Below are 18,672 nucleotides of genomic sequence, written 5' to 3' on the forward strand. Positions count from 1 at the left end.
AGAATTATTATATAGGATTATTACATTTGTACCCCGCGCTTTCCCACTCAAAGCAGGTTCAATGCGGCTTAAATAATAATAAGGATTACAAAGTATTGATAGAGAAAATATAAGTTAATTATAACAGAGTAATAGAAGAGATAGGTAGGTAGAGATAGGGAAAGGTGAAGGGAGTGTGAGAGGTATGAGCAAGGGGAAGGTGAGCATTGGAGGAGGGGTAGAGGAGGGGGAAGGGGATGGGACACGGGAAAAGCATAGGAAAAATTTGGTGGGAGACGTAGTCTGAGTCATTGTCGTTGTCTTCTGGATATGTGTTGGGTAGATGGGTTCATAGGATTAGATATAGGGGTACTATCAGAGTGACAAGTACAGTAAAGAAGTATCAGTAAATAGGTTGGGGTGATTCAGACAAAATGTTAGGGTGTGATCATGCATCGGGGTTTGAAAACTGTCCCTTTCCTGATTAAAATGCCATATTTCATTATTCGGTGTTTATGTCAGATACTGTAGGGTAAGCCTTCTTGAACAGGTGAGTTTTTAGGTTTTTTCGGAATTCTAGATGATTATTCGTAGATTTCAGGCGTTTTGGTAGAGAATTCCAGAGCTGTGTGCATATGTAAGAGAAACTTGACGCGTATGTTGATTTATACTTCAGGCTTTTACAACTTGTTAAACTTTTGCATCAAGCTTGTGCTTTCCATGCCTTCCCATGAGGCTGGGGCATTGCCAGCCAGCCCTCTCTAAAATTTCTATTACCTGCTGCTGCAGAAGACAGATGCCACACATCAACTCAACAAATTGCATACCCACCTAGTTTTAACGCTCAAGAAACCACCTGCCAATTTTTCAGAGCATTTCCAAAGAACACCAGACCCCTGTCCCCTCCCACCCCCCACAACACTAATCCCTAGAGAGGTCCTTTGTTAAATGTCCTGATTCCTTTCTGCTGAGCCAAGCAGTGTTTTTCCATTGCCTTGGGCACATTTACATTTCTGTCAAAAGCTGTTTTATTTCCTTCTGCCTAATAATGCCGATTTATGCTCTTGCCACAGCGACCATGCTAAGGCTTGTTTGTAGAAATATTTTCTATTACTCCAGCCTAGGTTTGCTGGCGCTCATAGAAGGGAGACAGCTTCGGGTTGGAGTTCAGTGATTAATGCATTTCTTTGGGACCTTCCTGGTTATCTCTCTCTTGCCATAAAGAATCCCTGAATCATTATATTTCCCCCTAAACTTATATAAAATAAAAAGCGAGGAAAGCTTATTTAAATTTCATGGGCACTTTTAATGTGCTCCTGAATAATCTATTTTGCTATGCAGTAAGCATTGCTTAGTTAAAAGTCCTTGTATCTGCTATAAATAGCGACGCTGTATTGTCTGTCACGGTTTCTGCATGACAGAAAGCATAATTATTAACAATGATACCGTCAACACAGTCCACAATGCACAAAAGATATATATGTTTTTACATTAAATGGTGACAGTGGGGGTCAAGTCACCCAAATTTGGCCACTGGAGGACAAATGTCTTTAGAGAAGGAAGAATTTTTTTTTTTTTTAAATAGCGAGCAATGACTTAGGAGGTTTTTAACAACAGACAGGCAAGGAATACTCACAGCCCAAAGTATCCTGGGGAACTGGGTTCAATTCCCACTGCAGCTCCTTGTGACTCTGGGCAAGTCACTTAACCCTCCATTGCCCCTGGTACAAAATAAGTACCTGAGTAGATGTAAACCGCTTTGAATGTAGTTGCAAAAACCTCAGAAAGGTCCCAGTTCCCTTTCCCTATTTGAGATTCTACACGGAATGTGGAAACTATTTGTAGATTCTACATGGAATGTTGCTACTATTGGAGATTCTAGATGGAATGTTGCTACTATTTGAGATTCTACATGGAATGTTGCTATTCCACTAGCAACATTCCATGTAGAAGCCTGCCCTTGCAGATCAGCAACGCGGCCACGCAGGCTTCTGTTTCTGTGAGTCTGACGTCCTGCACTTACGTGCAGGACGTCAGACTCACAGGTACAGAAGCCTGAGCGGCCGCATTGGTGATCTGCAAGGGCAGGCTTCTACATGGAATGTTGCTAGTGGAGGAGTAGCCTAGTGGTTAGTGCAGCTGACTCTGATTCTGGGGAACTGAGTTCAATTCCCACTGCAGCTCCTTGTAACTCTGGGCAAGTCACTTAACCCTCCATTGCCTCTGGTACAAAATAAGTACCTGAATACATGTAAACCGCTTTGAATGTAGTTGCAAAAACCTCAGAAAGGCAGTATATCAATTCCCATTTCCCTAAAAATGCAGAGGGTGCTACAAACAGTTCATTAACGCTCTCCTTTTGACATAGGGTCACATCCACACCCATTTCTTTAAGTGTATTTGATTGCCATCTCCACCCACTGGACACTGAATATTTTAGGCTGGCTTTAATCCATGCTGTCAAAGCCTTGCAGCTCCCATCAGTTTCTGCCAGAGTTTTTTACATTAAGAATATATATTTCTGCTTGTGAAAACTAGGGCAAGCCATCTGCAACAAACCTGGTCTGCTTTTGTGTACTGCCTGCATTGTTCTATGTGGAAGAGGAATACATGGCCGACATATAGCACAGGTATACTGGCATGCAGAATTCATGCATTCAGGCTGCTTATGGTACTACATGCATGAACTCCCATGTAGAGAATGACAGGGGGACAGGGATCCACGGTAACTGCAGGGATGGGGACAGTCCGCGGGAATGGGGCAGGGACAGAGCCCGTGGGGGTGGGGACAAACTTTGTCCTCGTGTCATTTTCTACTTTGAAGCCTGTTAATGAACTGGACTGTTATTTATGTTTGGAAAATCAAGCAAACATACTGGCCAGTGGCCACAACTAGCAAAATTTGCATGTGGAATCCTGTATATCCTGCTACCAGCACATCTTCTAAGAAGACAACTTCTATTCCAGGAAGGACTGTGGAAGACAGGAGAACTAGACTCAATCCTGAGATTGTAGATGACTTCTTATTCATCCACAGTGTTCATCATATCTCTTCAACAAAGCCTACAAAGAGAACCCATAGCCTTACTAAATTACCTCACTACCTACCCAGTTATGAAAGTCCACTTTCTTTACTTACCTGACTCACACTTTTCCTCTCCCTTACTTAATCTTTGTACTTCACTAATTGTATCGGATATCCTGGAATGACAATACCATAACAGGACTCTGTAAGCCACATTGAGCCTGCAAATAGGTGGGAAAATGTGGGATACAAATGCAATAAGTAAAATATTCATCATAAGTGTTTGAGGCTTCTGCAGATGAGGATAGAGCCCAAGGGGATGGGACAGGGGCGGGGATGGAGACAGAGACAGATCCTATGGAGATGGGAAGGGGATGGAGACAGAACCCCTTTGTGAAAAACTACACTGGCTCCCAATCAAAGAACGCATTGCTTTCAAAATCTGCACTCTGGTTCACAAAATTATCTACGGTGAAGCTCCGGGATACATGACAGACCTGATCGACCTTCCAACCAGAAACACATCCGAATCAACACGAATGTACCTAAATCTGCACTACACAAGCTGCAAAGGACTCAAATACAAATCAACTTACGCGTCCAGTTTTTCCTACATAAGCACACAACTGTGGAATGCATTACCAAAAGCCTTGAAAACTACCAACGACCACCTGAACTTCCGGAAAACACTAAAAACCAACCTGTTTAAAAAGGCATACCCTACCCATCCAACATAAATGCCTGATCTCTGCAACACAACAAAACTAAAGTACGTAATGGACATAACACAACTCTTCCATTGTACGATTCCCTAATGTGGCTGTGCCATGTGAACTTTATCTTACCACAACATCACTTTGTATTTGTTCACACCGGAGTCTGCAAAGGCCTCTCCGGTACTATGTAAGCCACATTGAGCCTACAAATAGGTGGGAAAATGTGGGATATAAATGTAACAAATAAATAATAATCTGTGGGGATGGGGACAAACTTTGTTCCTGTGCCATTCTCTACCCCCATGTGAAGCAGCTCTTTTAAATGATGTTGCCTCTTCTGCAAATGGAAGGGAAGGGAAATGGGACTTGATATACCGCCTTTCTGAGGTTTTTACAACTACATTCAAAGCAGTTTACATATATTCAGGTACTTATTTTGTACCAGGGGCAATGGAGGGTTAAGTGACTTGCCCAGAGTCACAAGGAGCTGCAGTGAGAATTGAACCCAGTTCCCTAGGATCAAAGTCCGCTGCACTAACCACTAGGCTACTCCTCTACTAGCAACATTCCATGTAGAAGCCTGCCCTTGCAGATCACCAACGCCACCGTGCAGGACGTCAGACTCGCAGAAACAGAATCCTGCGTGGCTGCGTTGCTGATCTGCAAGGGCAGGCTTCTACATGGAATGTTGCTAGTGGAATAGCTCTTCACTAGTCCAAAGATAAGAACTAAGCGTATGCACACAGCAATTATACAAATACCTCTATGAATATGTGTTAATATATGTGCAGGTTTCACGTGTTTTCTATATTTATTGGGAACCCTCGGTCGATACCACTTAACGGCAATTTCATTAGTTTTTTGCCTAGTGGCTAGGTCTCTCTTCATAGGGCAATCCCTATGGACTTCAACAGAGAGACATGCAGTAATGTTCAAGATAAGTTTTTTCTATTTTTTCTTTTTGAATTATTATATTTTGAGCACGTATACTTTTGGGCACTAGTGGAAAGTGTTTGCAACTGCAATTATTTATGGTTTAATAAAAGGGATTGCCCTATGAAGAGAGACCTAGCCACTAGGCAAAAAACTAATGAAATTGCCGTTAAGTGGTATCGACCGAGGGTTCCCAATAAATATAGAAAACACGTGAAACCTGCACATATATTAACACATATTCATAGAGGTATTTGTATAATTGCTGTGTGCATACGCTTAGTTCTTATCTTTGGACTAGTGAAGAGCGAGATAGCAGTTTCCAAAGATTCGTGGTATTGGAGATATTAGTGGTTTCAGGCTAGTGGAATAGCAACATTCGATCTAGAATCTCAAATAGTAGCAACATTCCATCTAGAATCTCCAATAGTAGCAACATTCCATGTAGAATCTACAAATAGTTTCAACATTCCATGTAGAATCTCAAATAGGGAAAGGGAACTGGGACTTGACATGCCACCTTTCTGAGGTTTTTGCAACTACATTCAAAGCGGTTTATATATATTCAGGTACTTATTTTGTACCAGGGGCAATGGAGGGTTAAGTGACTTGCCCAGAGTAACAAGGAGCTGCAGTGGGAATTGAAGTCAGTTCCCCAGGATCAAAGTCCACTGCACTAACCACTAGGCTACTCCTCAACTACACACCTTTGGTAATGCAATATGTATTTTATGAAAGGCTTTACCCCCCCTCCCCCCCCCCCCCCCGTTAACTAAGCCAAGTGTTAATGCCTATTCACTTTGAATGGGCTGTATCGGCATTGCTTCGCGGAATAGAAATAAGTAGTAGTAGTAGCCGTTAGCATTGCTTAGTAAACAGGGAGTTAGTGACGTGTGATCTGCTGGGACGCTCGCACCCGCGAGACGAGGGACAACCAGTTGTTGGCTCTCGCCTCTGGGAGATAGGCACGAGCCGTCCGAGAATCCAGCAGAGCTCCTATGAATTCGAGTCTCTGTACTGGGAGAAGATGGGACTTTGGCGAATAGTCATCTGCATGGACTGTAGAGCTCCTGCCTTGGATGTGTTCGAGATATGGGAACACGTGTACCCCCAGCCTGCGAAGTGCCGCTGCTACTACAGCCAAGCACTTCGTGAACACTCTGGGCGCAGAGGCGAGCCCAAAGGGTAGCACACAGTACTGGAAGTGACGTGTGCCCAGCTGAAATCGCAGATACTGTCTGTGAGCTGGCAGTATCGGGATGTGCGTGTAGGCGTCCTTCAAGTCCAGAGAGCATAGCCAATCGTTTTTCAAAAATATTGGCTTACCTTTACACAAGAAAAAGTCAAACGTGCACACTTGTGTCCTAGTGCCCCTTCACTGCTACCAATGGCATAGCTAGGATTGAATGTGTTTGGCAGGAGAATTGCTTGATGCATCGTTCACTGTGCTAGCAGTTTAAGACAGCTGCAGCTTCCAACTGATTTAAAGCTTTGGATGGTTGATGACTCAATCGCTAAAGGTCTTGTTTGACTCTAGACCTATATGTGAGAGTAGCAGACTCCTGATGCAGCACTATTGCCGAACCACTGTCCATGTCGAGTCAGATTGAGGAATTGTTATTAAGGTTCTCCAGCCATTTTCATCAACTCTTCTGTTGTTTCTCGCTTGCTTGCTGTGAGCGGAGTGTGGACTTTTGCTTCTTTGCTTTGTTCCCCACCCCCCTCCATAACACCATCTCTCCTGAGATATTGGGGAAGTGGAGTGGAGGAGTAGAAACCCTTTCAAAGCTCCAGTAAACACATTGGAACTGAAATTCAGCCAGCGGCAGCCGGCACTGTGATTACCTGCCGCGGCGTTAAACCCTGATGTTCATTGCTGGGCCATTTCCAGTGGCCGGTGTTGCTATTCTGTAAGCCAAAAGTACATAAGTGTTGCCATACTGGGATAGACTGAAGGTCTATCAAGCCCAGCATCCTGTTTCCAACAGTGGCCAATCCAGGTCACAAGTACCTGGCAGAAACCCAAAGAGTAGCAACATTCCATGTAGAACCTCAAAGAGTGGCAAGATTCTAGAATTCTAAAGAATTACAAGATTCCATGCAGAGTTTCAAAGTGTGGCAACATTCCATTTAGAACCCCAAAGAGTAGCAAGATTCCATTCAGAATCCCAAGTACATAAGTGTTGCCATACTGGGACAGACGAAGGTCCATCAAGCCCAGCATCCTGTTTCCAACAGTGGCCAATCCAGGTCACAAGTACCTGGCAAGATCCCAAAACAGTACAATACATTTTATGCTGCTTATCCCAGAAATAAGCAGTGGATTTTCCCAAGTCCATTTTAATAATGGCTCATGCACTTTTTTTTTTAGGAAGCTAACCAAACCTTTTTTAAACCTAGCTCTGATAGTAAAGAGGATAGGCTTTTCTAACTGCTTCTTGTCCTGTGGCATTCTAACTTTGTGGACCATTCACAGAAGAGAGTGTATATGAACAACTTGAAAATCTAAAGGTGGACAAAGCCATGGGACCGGATATTGAGGGAGCTCAGAGAGGTTCTGGCGGGTCCTCTTAAAGATTTGTTTAATAAATCCTTGGAGACGGGAGAGGTTCCGTGTGATTGGAGAACAGTGGATGTCACTGTGGTCCCTCTTCACAAAAGTGGTGATAGGGAAGAAGCAGGAAACTATAGGCTGGTAAGCCTCACTTCGGTTATTGGAAAAGTAATGGAAGCGATGCTGAAGGAAAGGATAGTGAATTTCATGGAAGCCAATAAGTTGCAAGATCCGAGACAACATGGTTTTACCAAAGATAAATCGTGCCAAACGAATCTCATTGAATTCTTTGACAGGGTGACCGGAGAACTGAATCAAGGATGTGCTATAGATGTAATCTTCTTAAGCTTCAGCAAAGCTTTCGCCACGGTTCCCCACAGGAGGGTCTTGAATAAACTTGACAGGCTAAAGATAGGACCTGACATGGTGAACTGGATTAGGAACTGGTTGACGGACAGACGCCAGAGGGTGGTAGTGAATGGAGTTCGCTCGGAGGAGGGAAAGGTGAGTAGTGGAGTGCCTCAGGGATCGGTGCTGGGGCTGATTCTGTTCAATATATTTGTGAGTGACATTGCAGAAGGGTTAGAAGGTAAAGTTTGCCTTTTTGTGGATGATACTAAGATTTGTAACAGAGTGGACACCCCGGAGGGAGTGGAAAACATGAAACATGATCTGCAGAAGCTGGAAGAATGGTCTAATGTTTGGCACTTAAAATTCAATGCGAAGAAATGCAAAGTGATGCACTTAGGGAGTAGAAATCCACGGGAGACGTATGTGTTTGGCGGTGAGAGTCTGATATGTAGAGGGAGAGGGATCTTGGGGTGATAGTATCTGAGAATCTGAAGGCGACAAAACAGTGTTCAGTTCTGGAGGCCGTATCTTGCTAAGGATGTAAAAAGAATTGAAGCAGTGCAAAGAAAAGCTACAAGAATGGTATGGGATTTGTGTTACAAGACGTATGAGGAGAGACGTGCCGACCTGAACATGTATACCCTGGAGGAAAGGAGAAACAGGGGTGATATGATACAGATGTTCAAATATTTGCAAAGTATTAATCCACAAACGAACCTTTTCCGGAGACGGGAAGGCGGTAGAACTAGAGGACATGAAATGAGGTTGAAGTGGAGGCAGACTCAAGAAAAATGTCAGGAAGTATTTTTTCACAGAAAGAGTGGTGGATACTTGGAATGCCCTCCCGAGAGAGGTGGTGGAGATGAAAACGGTAACAGAATTCAAAAAAGCGGGGATAAACATAAAGGAATCCTGTTCAGAAGAAATGTAAACATATAAAGTAGCACATATGAATTTATCTTGTTGGGCATACTGGATGGACCGTACATGTCTTTTTCTGCCATCACTTACTATGTTACTATCAGGCTTATTTTCGAAAGAGAAGGGCGCCCATCTTTCGACACAAATCAGGAGATGGGCGTCCTTCTCCCAGGGTCGGCCAAATCGGCATAATCGAAAGCCGATTATGGGTGTCCTTAACTGCTTTCCGTCACGGGGACGACCAAAGTTCATGAGGGCTAGTTGGAATTGTAGCGAAGGTGGGACTGGGGTGTGCCTAACACATGGATGTCCTCGACGATAATGGAAAAAAGAAGGGCATCCCTGACGAGCACTTGGGCGACTTTACTTGGTCCATTTTTTCTTATGACCAAGCCTCAAAAAGGTGCCTAAACTGACCAGATGACCACCGGAGGGAATCGGGGATGACCTCCCCTGACTCCCCCAGTGGTCACCAACCCCCTCCCACCCTAAAAAAAAAAACATTTTAAATATTTTTTGCCAGCTTCAATGCTAGCCTGAAATGTCATACCCAGCTCCATGATAGCAGTATGCAGGTCCCTGGAGCAGTTTTAGTGGGTGCAGTGCACTTCAGGCAGGCGGACCCAGGCCCATCCCCCCTACCTGTTACACTTGTGGTGGTAAATGTGAGCCCTTCAAAACCCACCAGAAACCCACTGTACCCACATGTAGGTGCCCCCTTCACCCCTTAGGGCTACGATAGTGGTGTACAGTGGGGCCATTTGCACCAACTGAAATGGGGCACCTACATTAGGTGTGTATCCCTTTTATTCTGTAACAATGTACATTAATTTTAGGAATGCCCCTGTTACGCCCGTGACTTTCCGATTTCTGCGCTCCTATTTTCAGATCACACGTAAATTTTAGGTGCAGATCCTGTGTCTAAACTTACGCATGTTAGTGCCAATAATTGCTTGTTAAAAAGCCAATTACTGGTGCTAATTAGATTGTTATTCAATTAAATTGCACACACAGTTTTTGGCGACTCTAGAATTAGAGGGTATAAGGGTTTAGTAGGGAGCATTCTAAAGGGTTTTGTGAGCAGCAACAGAAACAGTAGGTCCGACTGAAAGGAAAGTTTACTTGTGGGGTGGAAAGTGAAAAGAGAAGGGAAGGAGGGGAAAAGGAGGGATAGGTAGAGAGGGCTAAGGGAAGAAAAAGGAAAACACAAAAGGGAGAAAAAAAAGAGGAAATCCTGAGGAATCTGGCTGCATCGAAGCGGTGGGGTCAGATAGGAAGGGTTCAAGCAGTATGGTCAAAAAATTCCTCAATCTTTTCATCCTTGCTGGCAGCTTGTTCTCAAGGCCTCTCCAATCTTTCTCTAGCAAACTGGACAATTCTGCCAGCGTTCAGGAGGTGTTTTGTAGGGTAAGATCCAGGTGTAAATTAAGAAAATAAAAAGGGTCTAACAGTCCTTTAAACTGGAGCTTGGCTGGCCTGGAGGCTGCGGTCTTGGCCCATTGGCCACAGGTACGCACTGTTTTGAAGCCTACTCATTGATGTTGAGACGGACTGGTCTCTGTCTTGACGAACTGGGTTGGTCCTCACTCACGGCTACTAAAGAGAATGTTGGGAACCAGGAAGTTGTTTGTGGAAGGAGGTGGTGGGGAACCTGGACTGAGAAACCTTGAAGAGAAAAAAATGACATTTCACAATATAAATGCAAAACCAAACGTGGTCTTAGGTTTTCGTGTCTTCAGGCTACTTCTTTTCCCAGTTTAACAAGGACTTTGGAAGAGAATGATTTTTTTTTTCTGCTTTGCTATTGGATTAAAATGCCAAATAGATTATTATTATTATTATTAGCATTTGTATAGCGCTACCAGACGCACGCAGCGCTGAACACCTGACACAAAGAGACAGGCCCTGCTCAAAAGAGCTCACATTCTAAATAATACAGACAGACAAGACAGTTACGGGTGAGGGAAGTAATGGGTTTTCTTTGTTTGTTTTTCTATTTTATGAAAAACGTTGGCTAGTAGAATTACTCTGAGCATTGAAATACTGGAGGAGACATTTCAACCATGAGTGTTTGATCCTAAAAATATTTAATAACTGCCGTACTGTATAGTTGTCTTGTCTGAAAAGAAGGTGAGCCCTTACGTCCCGCAGCCCCGAAGGACCTCAGAGGACAGCCGTGCAACCCCAAGTCTTCACCCGTGGCGACCGCCGTTCACCGAGGGTTGAGCCCCCAGCTGCAGGCGGTCAACGGGACTTCCGGAACCGTGGGGTTGACAAACTGACCCAGTACCGGAACCCGGAGCGGAGAGGGCAGATGGAAATCAGAGTCGTCCAACAACAGGCCACAGGTCCGGACAGGCGGCTATCAGAGTCATCCAAAAACAGGCAACAGGACAGGGCAGGCAGCTCACAGCGTTGTCCGAAACAGGCAACAGGTCAAAGCAGGCGGCTAGCAGAGTTGTCCAGAAACAGTCCAAAGGTCAAAACCAGGAGAGCAAGGGAACGTACTGAAAACTAGAACACACAAAGACTGGCCTAGGGAAACAGAACCTGAAGCAATGTCCTGTTTCAGGCCCGCTCCTTAAATACTGTCAGCATTCAACCGCCCAGCCCCAGCCGACATGGCCGGCCAATCGGAACCCGGCTACTGAAGAAATCCCTCTGGTTGGTTCCGTCCGGCCTCCCAGGTGGGACTACAGCACCGGCCTCCCAATCTGGCTCCTCTGAGGCGGAGCTTCGGGTTCCCGCGCCCGAAAATGAAGAAGACGCCGGCCATCGCATCTCGGCGCCATCCTCCCTGCTGGCGCAAGCACGGACCCCATAGCCGGCGATCGAGAGCCCGGAAGCCGTGATTGCCGGCCCACGGGCTCGGCCCCAGACAGGGCGGCCATCGCCGCGGTGAGCCCCGGCTCTCCACCGCGGCCTCAAGAAGGCCGGCCCTCGCCGCAATGGACACCGGCTCCCGCCTCCCGCAGAGGAGCAGCCGGAGGGAGCGATGGATGTGACAATAGTTTAATCATTACAGATCGCAAGATTAAATGTTTCAGGCTCATAAATCAGTGGAGCCTGTAATAATTCACACAGCCAAAAAGCTAAGGATGCTGTTGTGGGGTTGATGTTCTGCAGGGTTTCAGCGGGTTGGAGGGGGATCCTGGGCTTAAAACGCTGAATGGGCTGGCTGCTGATATTAACTGGGTAACGCTGGTGAATATTGGTCTGACTGCTGTGGCCCTGGCCGGTTAAAGTTGGGGTGGTCCAGGAGTGTGTCAGTGAGGAGCTTGGTTGTATGTGGGCTCAGCCATGTTCAGTACAAGTATTTGCATTAACCAAAGGGGCAGGAAAGACCCCCATAAGGGCTGCACTAGCCTACAGCTGTAAATTGCTGAACATTGCTGGCTGAGTATCAGGCAGTATGTCTGAGTTATTTATTTACTAGGGAAAAAGGCCCGTTTCTGACACATATGAAACGGGGACTAGCAAGGTTTTCCTCGGAGTGTGTGTGTTTTACAGAGTGTGTGTGAGAGTGCGTGTGTGATAGAGAGACAGTGAATGTGTGAGTGTGTGTGACAGAGAGAGTGAGACTGGGTGTGAGAGTGTGTGTGTGAGAATGAGTGTGTGCCAGGGGCCCCCCTCCCTCCCTCCCAGTTCTAGGGTGGCCCCCCTCCCTCCCAGTTGCAGGGTTGGTCCTCTCCCCCTCCCTCCCAGTTTTAGGGTCACCCCCTTCCTCCCTCCCAGTTCCAGTGTCGTTTCCCCCCTCTCTCCTCCCCCCCCCCCCCCCCCCCCCCCCCCCCCCCCCCCCCCCCACCCCCCCCCCCCCCCCCCCCCCCCCTCCAGGCACCCTGCGATGTTTAACTGCAAAATTAGGGAGCTGTGTAGTGTAATAAAACGCACCTGCAACGTTGTGAAGCTGACTCCGTGGCTTCACTGAAGTGAAGGGTTCGTAAGGTTCGTCAGATTCATCAGTCTGTCACCATCTCTCTCAGCCAACCCTCGCGCCTCTGATAGGTCCGCCGCCCTCGACGTCATCACGTTTTGACGCGAGGGCGGGGCCGAGAGAGATGGTGACAGACTGACGAATCTGACAAACCTTATGAACCCTTCACTTCAGTGAAGCCATGGAGTCAGCTTCACAACGTTAGAGGTGCTTTTTATTATAGTAGAGATTTGTTACATTTGTATCCCACATTTTCCCACCTATTTGTAGGCTCAATGTGGCTTACATAGTACCGGAGAGGCATTTGCAGACTCCGGTGTGAACAAATACAGAGTGATGTTGTGGTAAGATAAAGTTCATGTGGCACAGCCACACTAGGGAATCGTACAACGGAAGAGTTGTGTTACGTCCATTACGTACTTTAGTTTTGTTGTGTTGCAAAGATCAGGCATTTATGTTATCCTGTTATCCAGTACTCTGTGCTTGTTGATGTTAATAGTTTAAAAAAGTCTTAATATACCACCTTTCTTCCATAGTCAAAGTGGTTTACAATTTAAAAATATGAGCGAAAAATATTAGAAGGGAACTCCGCATTCATCCCATAACTACTCACAACCACACACTTAAATAGTAAAAACCAATGCAAACCACTAAATCTGCAGAACTTCCCCAAATTCTATCCACCCAAACTAAAAGCTTTCTGGGGAAAAAATAAGGGGCCTTTTTACTAAGACTCATAACTAGAACTACCGCCCAGCTACCGCAAGCCCCGGGCACAAATTCTAATTTCTACGCACGTCCAAAAAGTATGGCAGAAAGTCATTTCTATTTTCTACCGCGTGATGCTATCCTGCAGGTGTACGTGCGCTGACGATTACCGCCCGAGAACTTACCGCTAAGTCATTGGGTGGTGGTAAGGTCTCAGGCCCAAAATGGACGCTCACTGATTTTTATTTTGCCGCATGTCCATTTTCTGCGCACGTCCAATACAAGTGTGTACACCAGCGCAAGCCAATTTTCAGCACAACTTAGTAAAAGGGCCCCCAAGTTTTTAAACCCACTTTCAATTGTTTAATAGAAGCCTCCACACAACTCCAAAGGAAACTGATTCCATAACTCCCTAGTCACCGTGAATCGTGCTTGTCTATTACTTGGCATTGCGAGCAAATAGGCAGCGTCTGATCTTAACCTCTTCCCTGGAGCCAGTGGCGTAGCTACGGGTGGGCCTGGGTGGGCACAGGCCCACCCAATCTTGGTTGAGGCCCACCCGACTGCAGTTTCACAGTGCTCTCTTCCCCCCTCTCTTCCGTGGCATCCCGGTATCTGCACTCCGGTCTCTGAACCCCTTCCCTCCCCGGTGTCGTTTCAGGTGTCCTCGGCGCCTGTAACGATTCATTCTTGCTGCTTGCGATGGCCCCGGAAGCTTTCATCTGCCGCATTCCACCAGGCAATGATGTCAGCGAGGACAGGACGCAGCAGATGAAAGCCTGAGGGGCCAATGCAAGCAGCAAGAATGAATCACTGCATGCGCCGAGGACGCCTGTACCAACATCGGGGAGGGATGCAGTTCAGAGAAAGGAGCGCAGATGCCGGGACGCCACAGAGGAGAGAAAGAAGATGTGGGGTAGGTGAAAAAAAACCTCTTATGTTCTTAAAAAATATCTCCGGGAAGATATTTGTGGTGTGTGGTTGGGGGAGAGGGCACATGCGTGTGGAAGGGCCCATCCAAAATACCAAGTCTGGCTACGCCTCTGCCTGGAGCATAGGATTGCACCAAAGATACCAAGTAAGAAGGACCCCTCATTCAGTCCCTTATGTTAGGGGTGTAATCACGGCCGCTCCATGTGGGCTGAGACTAGGTGGGGCACAATGAATGCTTAGAGAGGTTACTGAGGGTTTCTGGAAGGAGGGTGCTATGGGGGACTAAAACTGGAAGGGGGGGGAGTGCACCGAGGTACTGGTGGATTGAACAGGTGTGTGAAATTAGGTAAAACAATCAGTTGGGGGAATGAGGTGGGCAGAGTAGGACTGTAAATTGAGAATATACACCCCCTCTCCCCCCCCACACACACACTTGCACACTCATGATGTCAAGAATACCTTTGGAAATTGTGTGTGCTCAGTGGCATTGAGCTGCCTAGTCAAGAGCGAATAGACGTCAGGTATATTGTATAACAGCATGAAATATTCAAAGGCTTTCTTCTAGTTACAATGTAATAAAAATATTCATTGTCACAAAAGATAAATATAGATTGATCAATGTGATCTTCCTGGTCCACCCACCCCTGAGTTATTGTTTGAAGACTGAGCATACATTTGACCCGCTATAGTTGTTTGATTTAAAAAAAAATCATTTATCTTCCAGCATTCTGCAGGAGAAGAGTATAAGCAGCTATTTTTCTGTCCAGTTCCAAGACCTTTGCAAACTGGGAAAACATGGCTTTGGTGGGCCAATGTCCTGTTGAAATGTAGAAACTTTTTAAGGCTGTGTATTTTGAGTCTCCTTGTAGAATTCCCTAAGACCGATCAGCAACTAAAGCCCTTATCCAGCTTGGAGGCTGGAACCACTAAAGCTTCTGTGCATGTCGGAACTTGTAGAGGTGTTGATGCCCCTCTACAAGTCATTGGTGAGGCCCCACTTGGAGTATTGTGTTCAGTTTTGGAGGCCGTATCTTGCTAAAGATGTAAAAAGACTGGAAGCGGTGCAAAGAAAAGCTACGAAAATGGTATGAGATTTGCGTTGCAGACCGTACGAGGAGAGACTCGCTGACCTGAACATGTATACCTTGGAGGAAAGGAGAAACAGGGGTGATATGATACAGGCGTTCAAATATTTGAAAGGTATTAATCCGCAAATGAACTTTTTCCGGAGACGGGAAGGCGGTAGAACTAGAGGACATGAATTGATGTTGAAGGGGGGCAGACTCAGGAGTAATGCTAGGAAGTATTTTTTCATGGAGAGGGTGGTGGATATGTGAAATGCCCTCCCGCGGGAGGTGGTGGAGATGAAAACGGTAATGGAATTCAAGCATACATGGGATAAACACAAAGAAATCCTGTTTAGAAGGAATGGTTCCATGGAATCTTAGCGGAGATTGGGTGGCAACGCCGCTAATTGGAAACAAAACGGGAGCTGAGCAGACTTCTACGGTCTACGCCCTGATCATGACTGAATAGATAAGTGATGGGCTGGGATGTAAATGTTAAGGGGCTTCAATGTTAGCTTCAGAACTTAGTACAAGAACAGTACCTGGCAGACTTCTACGATCTGTGCCCTGAGAAAGGCAAGGGCAAATCAAACTCGGGTATACATATAAAGTATCACATACCATGTAAAATGAGTTTATCTTGTTGGGCAGACTGGATGGACCGTACAGGTCTTTCTCTGCCGTCATCTACTATCCTGCTTATTTTTGAAGGAGAAGGGCGGCCATCTTCCGACACAAATCGGGAGATGGCCGGCATTCTCCTAATGGTTGCCAAATCGGTATAATCAAAAGCCGATTTTGGCTGGTCTCAACTGCTTTTCGTTGCAGGGATGGCCAAAGTACAAGGGAGCATGTTAGCAGTATACCAAAGGCGGGGCGGGGACATGGTTAACAGATGACCGTCCTCGGATGATAATGGAAAAAAGAAGGCTGGCCCTGACGAGCATTTGGCCAACGTCACTTGGTCCCTGTTTGTTCATGACCAAGCCTTGAAAAGGTGCCAGATCTGACCAGATGACCACCGGAGGGAATCGGGGATGACCTCCCCTTACTCCCCTAGTGGTCACCAACACCCTCCCACCCCCCAAAAAAACAATTAAAAAACATTTTTTTGCCAGCCTCTATGCCAGCCTCAGATGTCATACCCAGCTCCATCACAGCAGGATGCAAGTCCCGCGAGCAGTTTTTAGTGGGTACTGCAGTGCACTTCAGGCAGGCGGACCCAGGCCCATCCCCTCCCCTACCTGTTACACTTGTGGTGGTAAAATGGAGCCCTCCAAAACCCACCAGAAACCCACTGTACCCACATCTAGGTGCCCCCCATTACCCTTTAAGGGCTATGGTAGTGGTGTACAGTTGTGGGTAGTGGGTTTTTGGGGGGGGGTTGGGGGGCTCAGCACACAAGGTAACGGAGCTATGCACCTGGGATCAATTTGTGAAGTCCACTACAGTGCCCCCTAGGGTGCCCGGTTGGTGTCCTGGCATGTCAGGGGGACCAGTGCACTACAAATGCTGGCTCCTCCCATGACCAAATGGCTTGGATTTGGCCGGTTTTGAGATGGCCGCCATTAGTTTCCATTAGCAGCGAAAACCAATGATGGCCATCTCTAAGGGCGGCCTAAATGTTGAGATTTGGCCGGCCCCGACCGTATTATCGAAACAAAAGATGGCCGCCCATCTTGTTTCGATAATACGGTCGGGTATGCCGCTTTACGGGGCTGTCATTACAGATGGGCGCCCCCGTTCGATTATGCCCCTCCACGTTACTGAGTCTTGCTATATAGAATCCCAGGGAATGTAGAGTGATGACCTGTGTGAAGATGTATTTGTAATCTCACCGAGTGTGTTTTGTGCAGGCCACACAGAAGGAGGTGGAGAAACGCCAGCATCAGCTGAAAGCTGCTATGGAGCTGGGGGAGGCGCTGAAGGCGGTGCTAGGAGGGAAGGAGACGCTTGTGGATGATAAACTCAGTCTCCTGAACAGCAACTGGATAGCAGTGACGTCAAGAGCCGAGGAATGGTTCAACTTGTTATTGGTAAGGAAATTTGTCCATGTATTTGATGCTCATGGGAGTAACCGTATGACTCTGCACCTGTGTGGCGTGTGCGTGAGGCCTGCCTAGACTCTGCCTATATGTATGTTCACCTGTAAAATACATGGGGGCCAATATTCAGTGGGATGGAGCCCGGCTAACTCCCACAGTCAGTGGTCATCCCGGATACTCAATGCCGGGCGGTTTCCGGTGACCAGCGTTGAATATCCGGTTTAAAGTTCACTGGCTAAGTCAATATTCAACGATAGCCGATGAACTTTAAACCAGCTAAAGATATACCAGCTATTTAAGCTGCTCGACGTGGCTGCTTAAAGTAGCCGGATATGAATTGAGTATTTGTGAATAACCGACTACATCGTGCAATATAACCGGTTATCTCCCAGGCGCTAACCGGGGATATTCAGCGGGAGATAAGCAGCTATCCTGTGCTGAATATTGCCGGATAGCCGGTTAAGTGCCATTCAGCCGGTCAGGTGTCGTTCCTGGCTGGTTAAATGGTTTTGGATATCGGGGGGGACGCCGTTTAACATACGCTCTTGTTTACAGCATGGCGCTTAGCTGGCATTTGGTTGCATCTGTTCATGTAAATGCGAAGTATTCATTCTTGTAACCATTTAAATGTTTGCAGCTGTACAATTACCTCCATAGTGGAGAGCTTGAAGAAAGATTCTGGTACCAAAGTATCAGTGGTGCCTGGGGTTATATTATATTCATGACAATACATCGAGCTTCCTTTTTGTAACACTGTGGCACTGTTCAGTTACTGTAACAACACGGCATATGTCTTCAGGACTGATTCGTGAAGCTTTTTCCCCATTAGAGACAGAAGGGCCTAATATTCAAAATCACTTATCCAGTGCTGCTTTCTGGAGAAGTGACGCTGGCTGGGGCTGTCTGTTGATACTCAATGGATAGTACCACTGAATGTCTCAAAGACATTCTGAACTGTCTAGATAGTGCTGAGACAGTCTCGAGGTGGCGCAGCCAATTGTCCAGATACTGGTATTAGTAAATGCCACTATCCGATTAACTACCCAGGTAACTTAGAACAGCAAAAAGGCTAGTGGTTATCCGGATAGCTAGGCTGGATATCGCTGTTGTATAGATAATGGACCACTTTATCCGGATATTCAATGCCAGTCACTAATCAGATACCAGTGCTAAATATATAAATATTCTAGTCAATATTCAGCTAGCGGTGATCAGTATTAGGCTCAGATGTTCAATGCAAGACCATGTCTTGGCATTGCATTGAATATCCAGGCCATGCCGGCATGTGCCGGCCTCTGGAGCTTATACAGTTCACAGCTGAACATTGACTGGGATCCACATAAGTTGAAGCAGGTTTCCTCACCCTGTTCAATACTCCCCTGACCCCTCCCTCCCCCTGATCCTGATCCCCCTTCCCTCCCACCAGAACAGGCTTACACTCCCTTGCCGTAGCTCCCTCCCCCCCTCCAGGGCCTACCTGTGATATCCCTGATGGTCTAGGGGCAG

At 46.5% G+C, this 18,672-nt stretch overlaps 1 protein-coding gene across 1 annotated transcript in view; it reads left to right on the plus strand.

The window, feature by feature from the left end:
• DMD (dystrophin) overlaps positions 1-18,672 on the plus strand; it is a 2,615,032-nt gene that overhangs the window by 1,287,004 nt on the left and 1,309,356 nt on the right. Inside the window, exon 35 of the mRNA XM_030202363.1 lies at positions 16,978-17,157. Within this exon, the coding sequence (XP_030058223.1) occupies positions 16,978-17,157 (180 nt within the window). The remainder of the gene's footprint in view (positions 1-16,977; positions 17,158-18,672) is intronic.

This window comes from Microcaecilia unicolor, chromosome 4, assembly GCF_901765095.1.
Source record: "Microcaecilia unicolor chromosome 4, aMicUni1.1, whole genome shotgun sequence".
Lineage (NCBI taxonomy): Eukaryota > Metazoa > Chordata > Amphibia > Gymnophiona > Siphonopidae > Microcaecilia > Microcaecilia unicolor.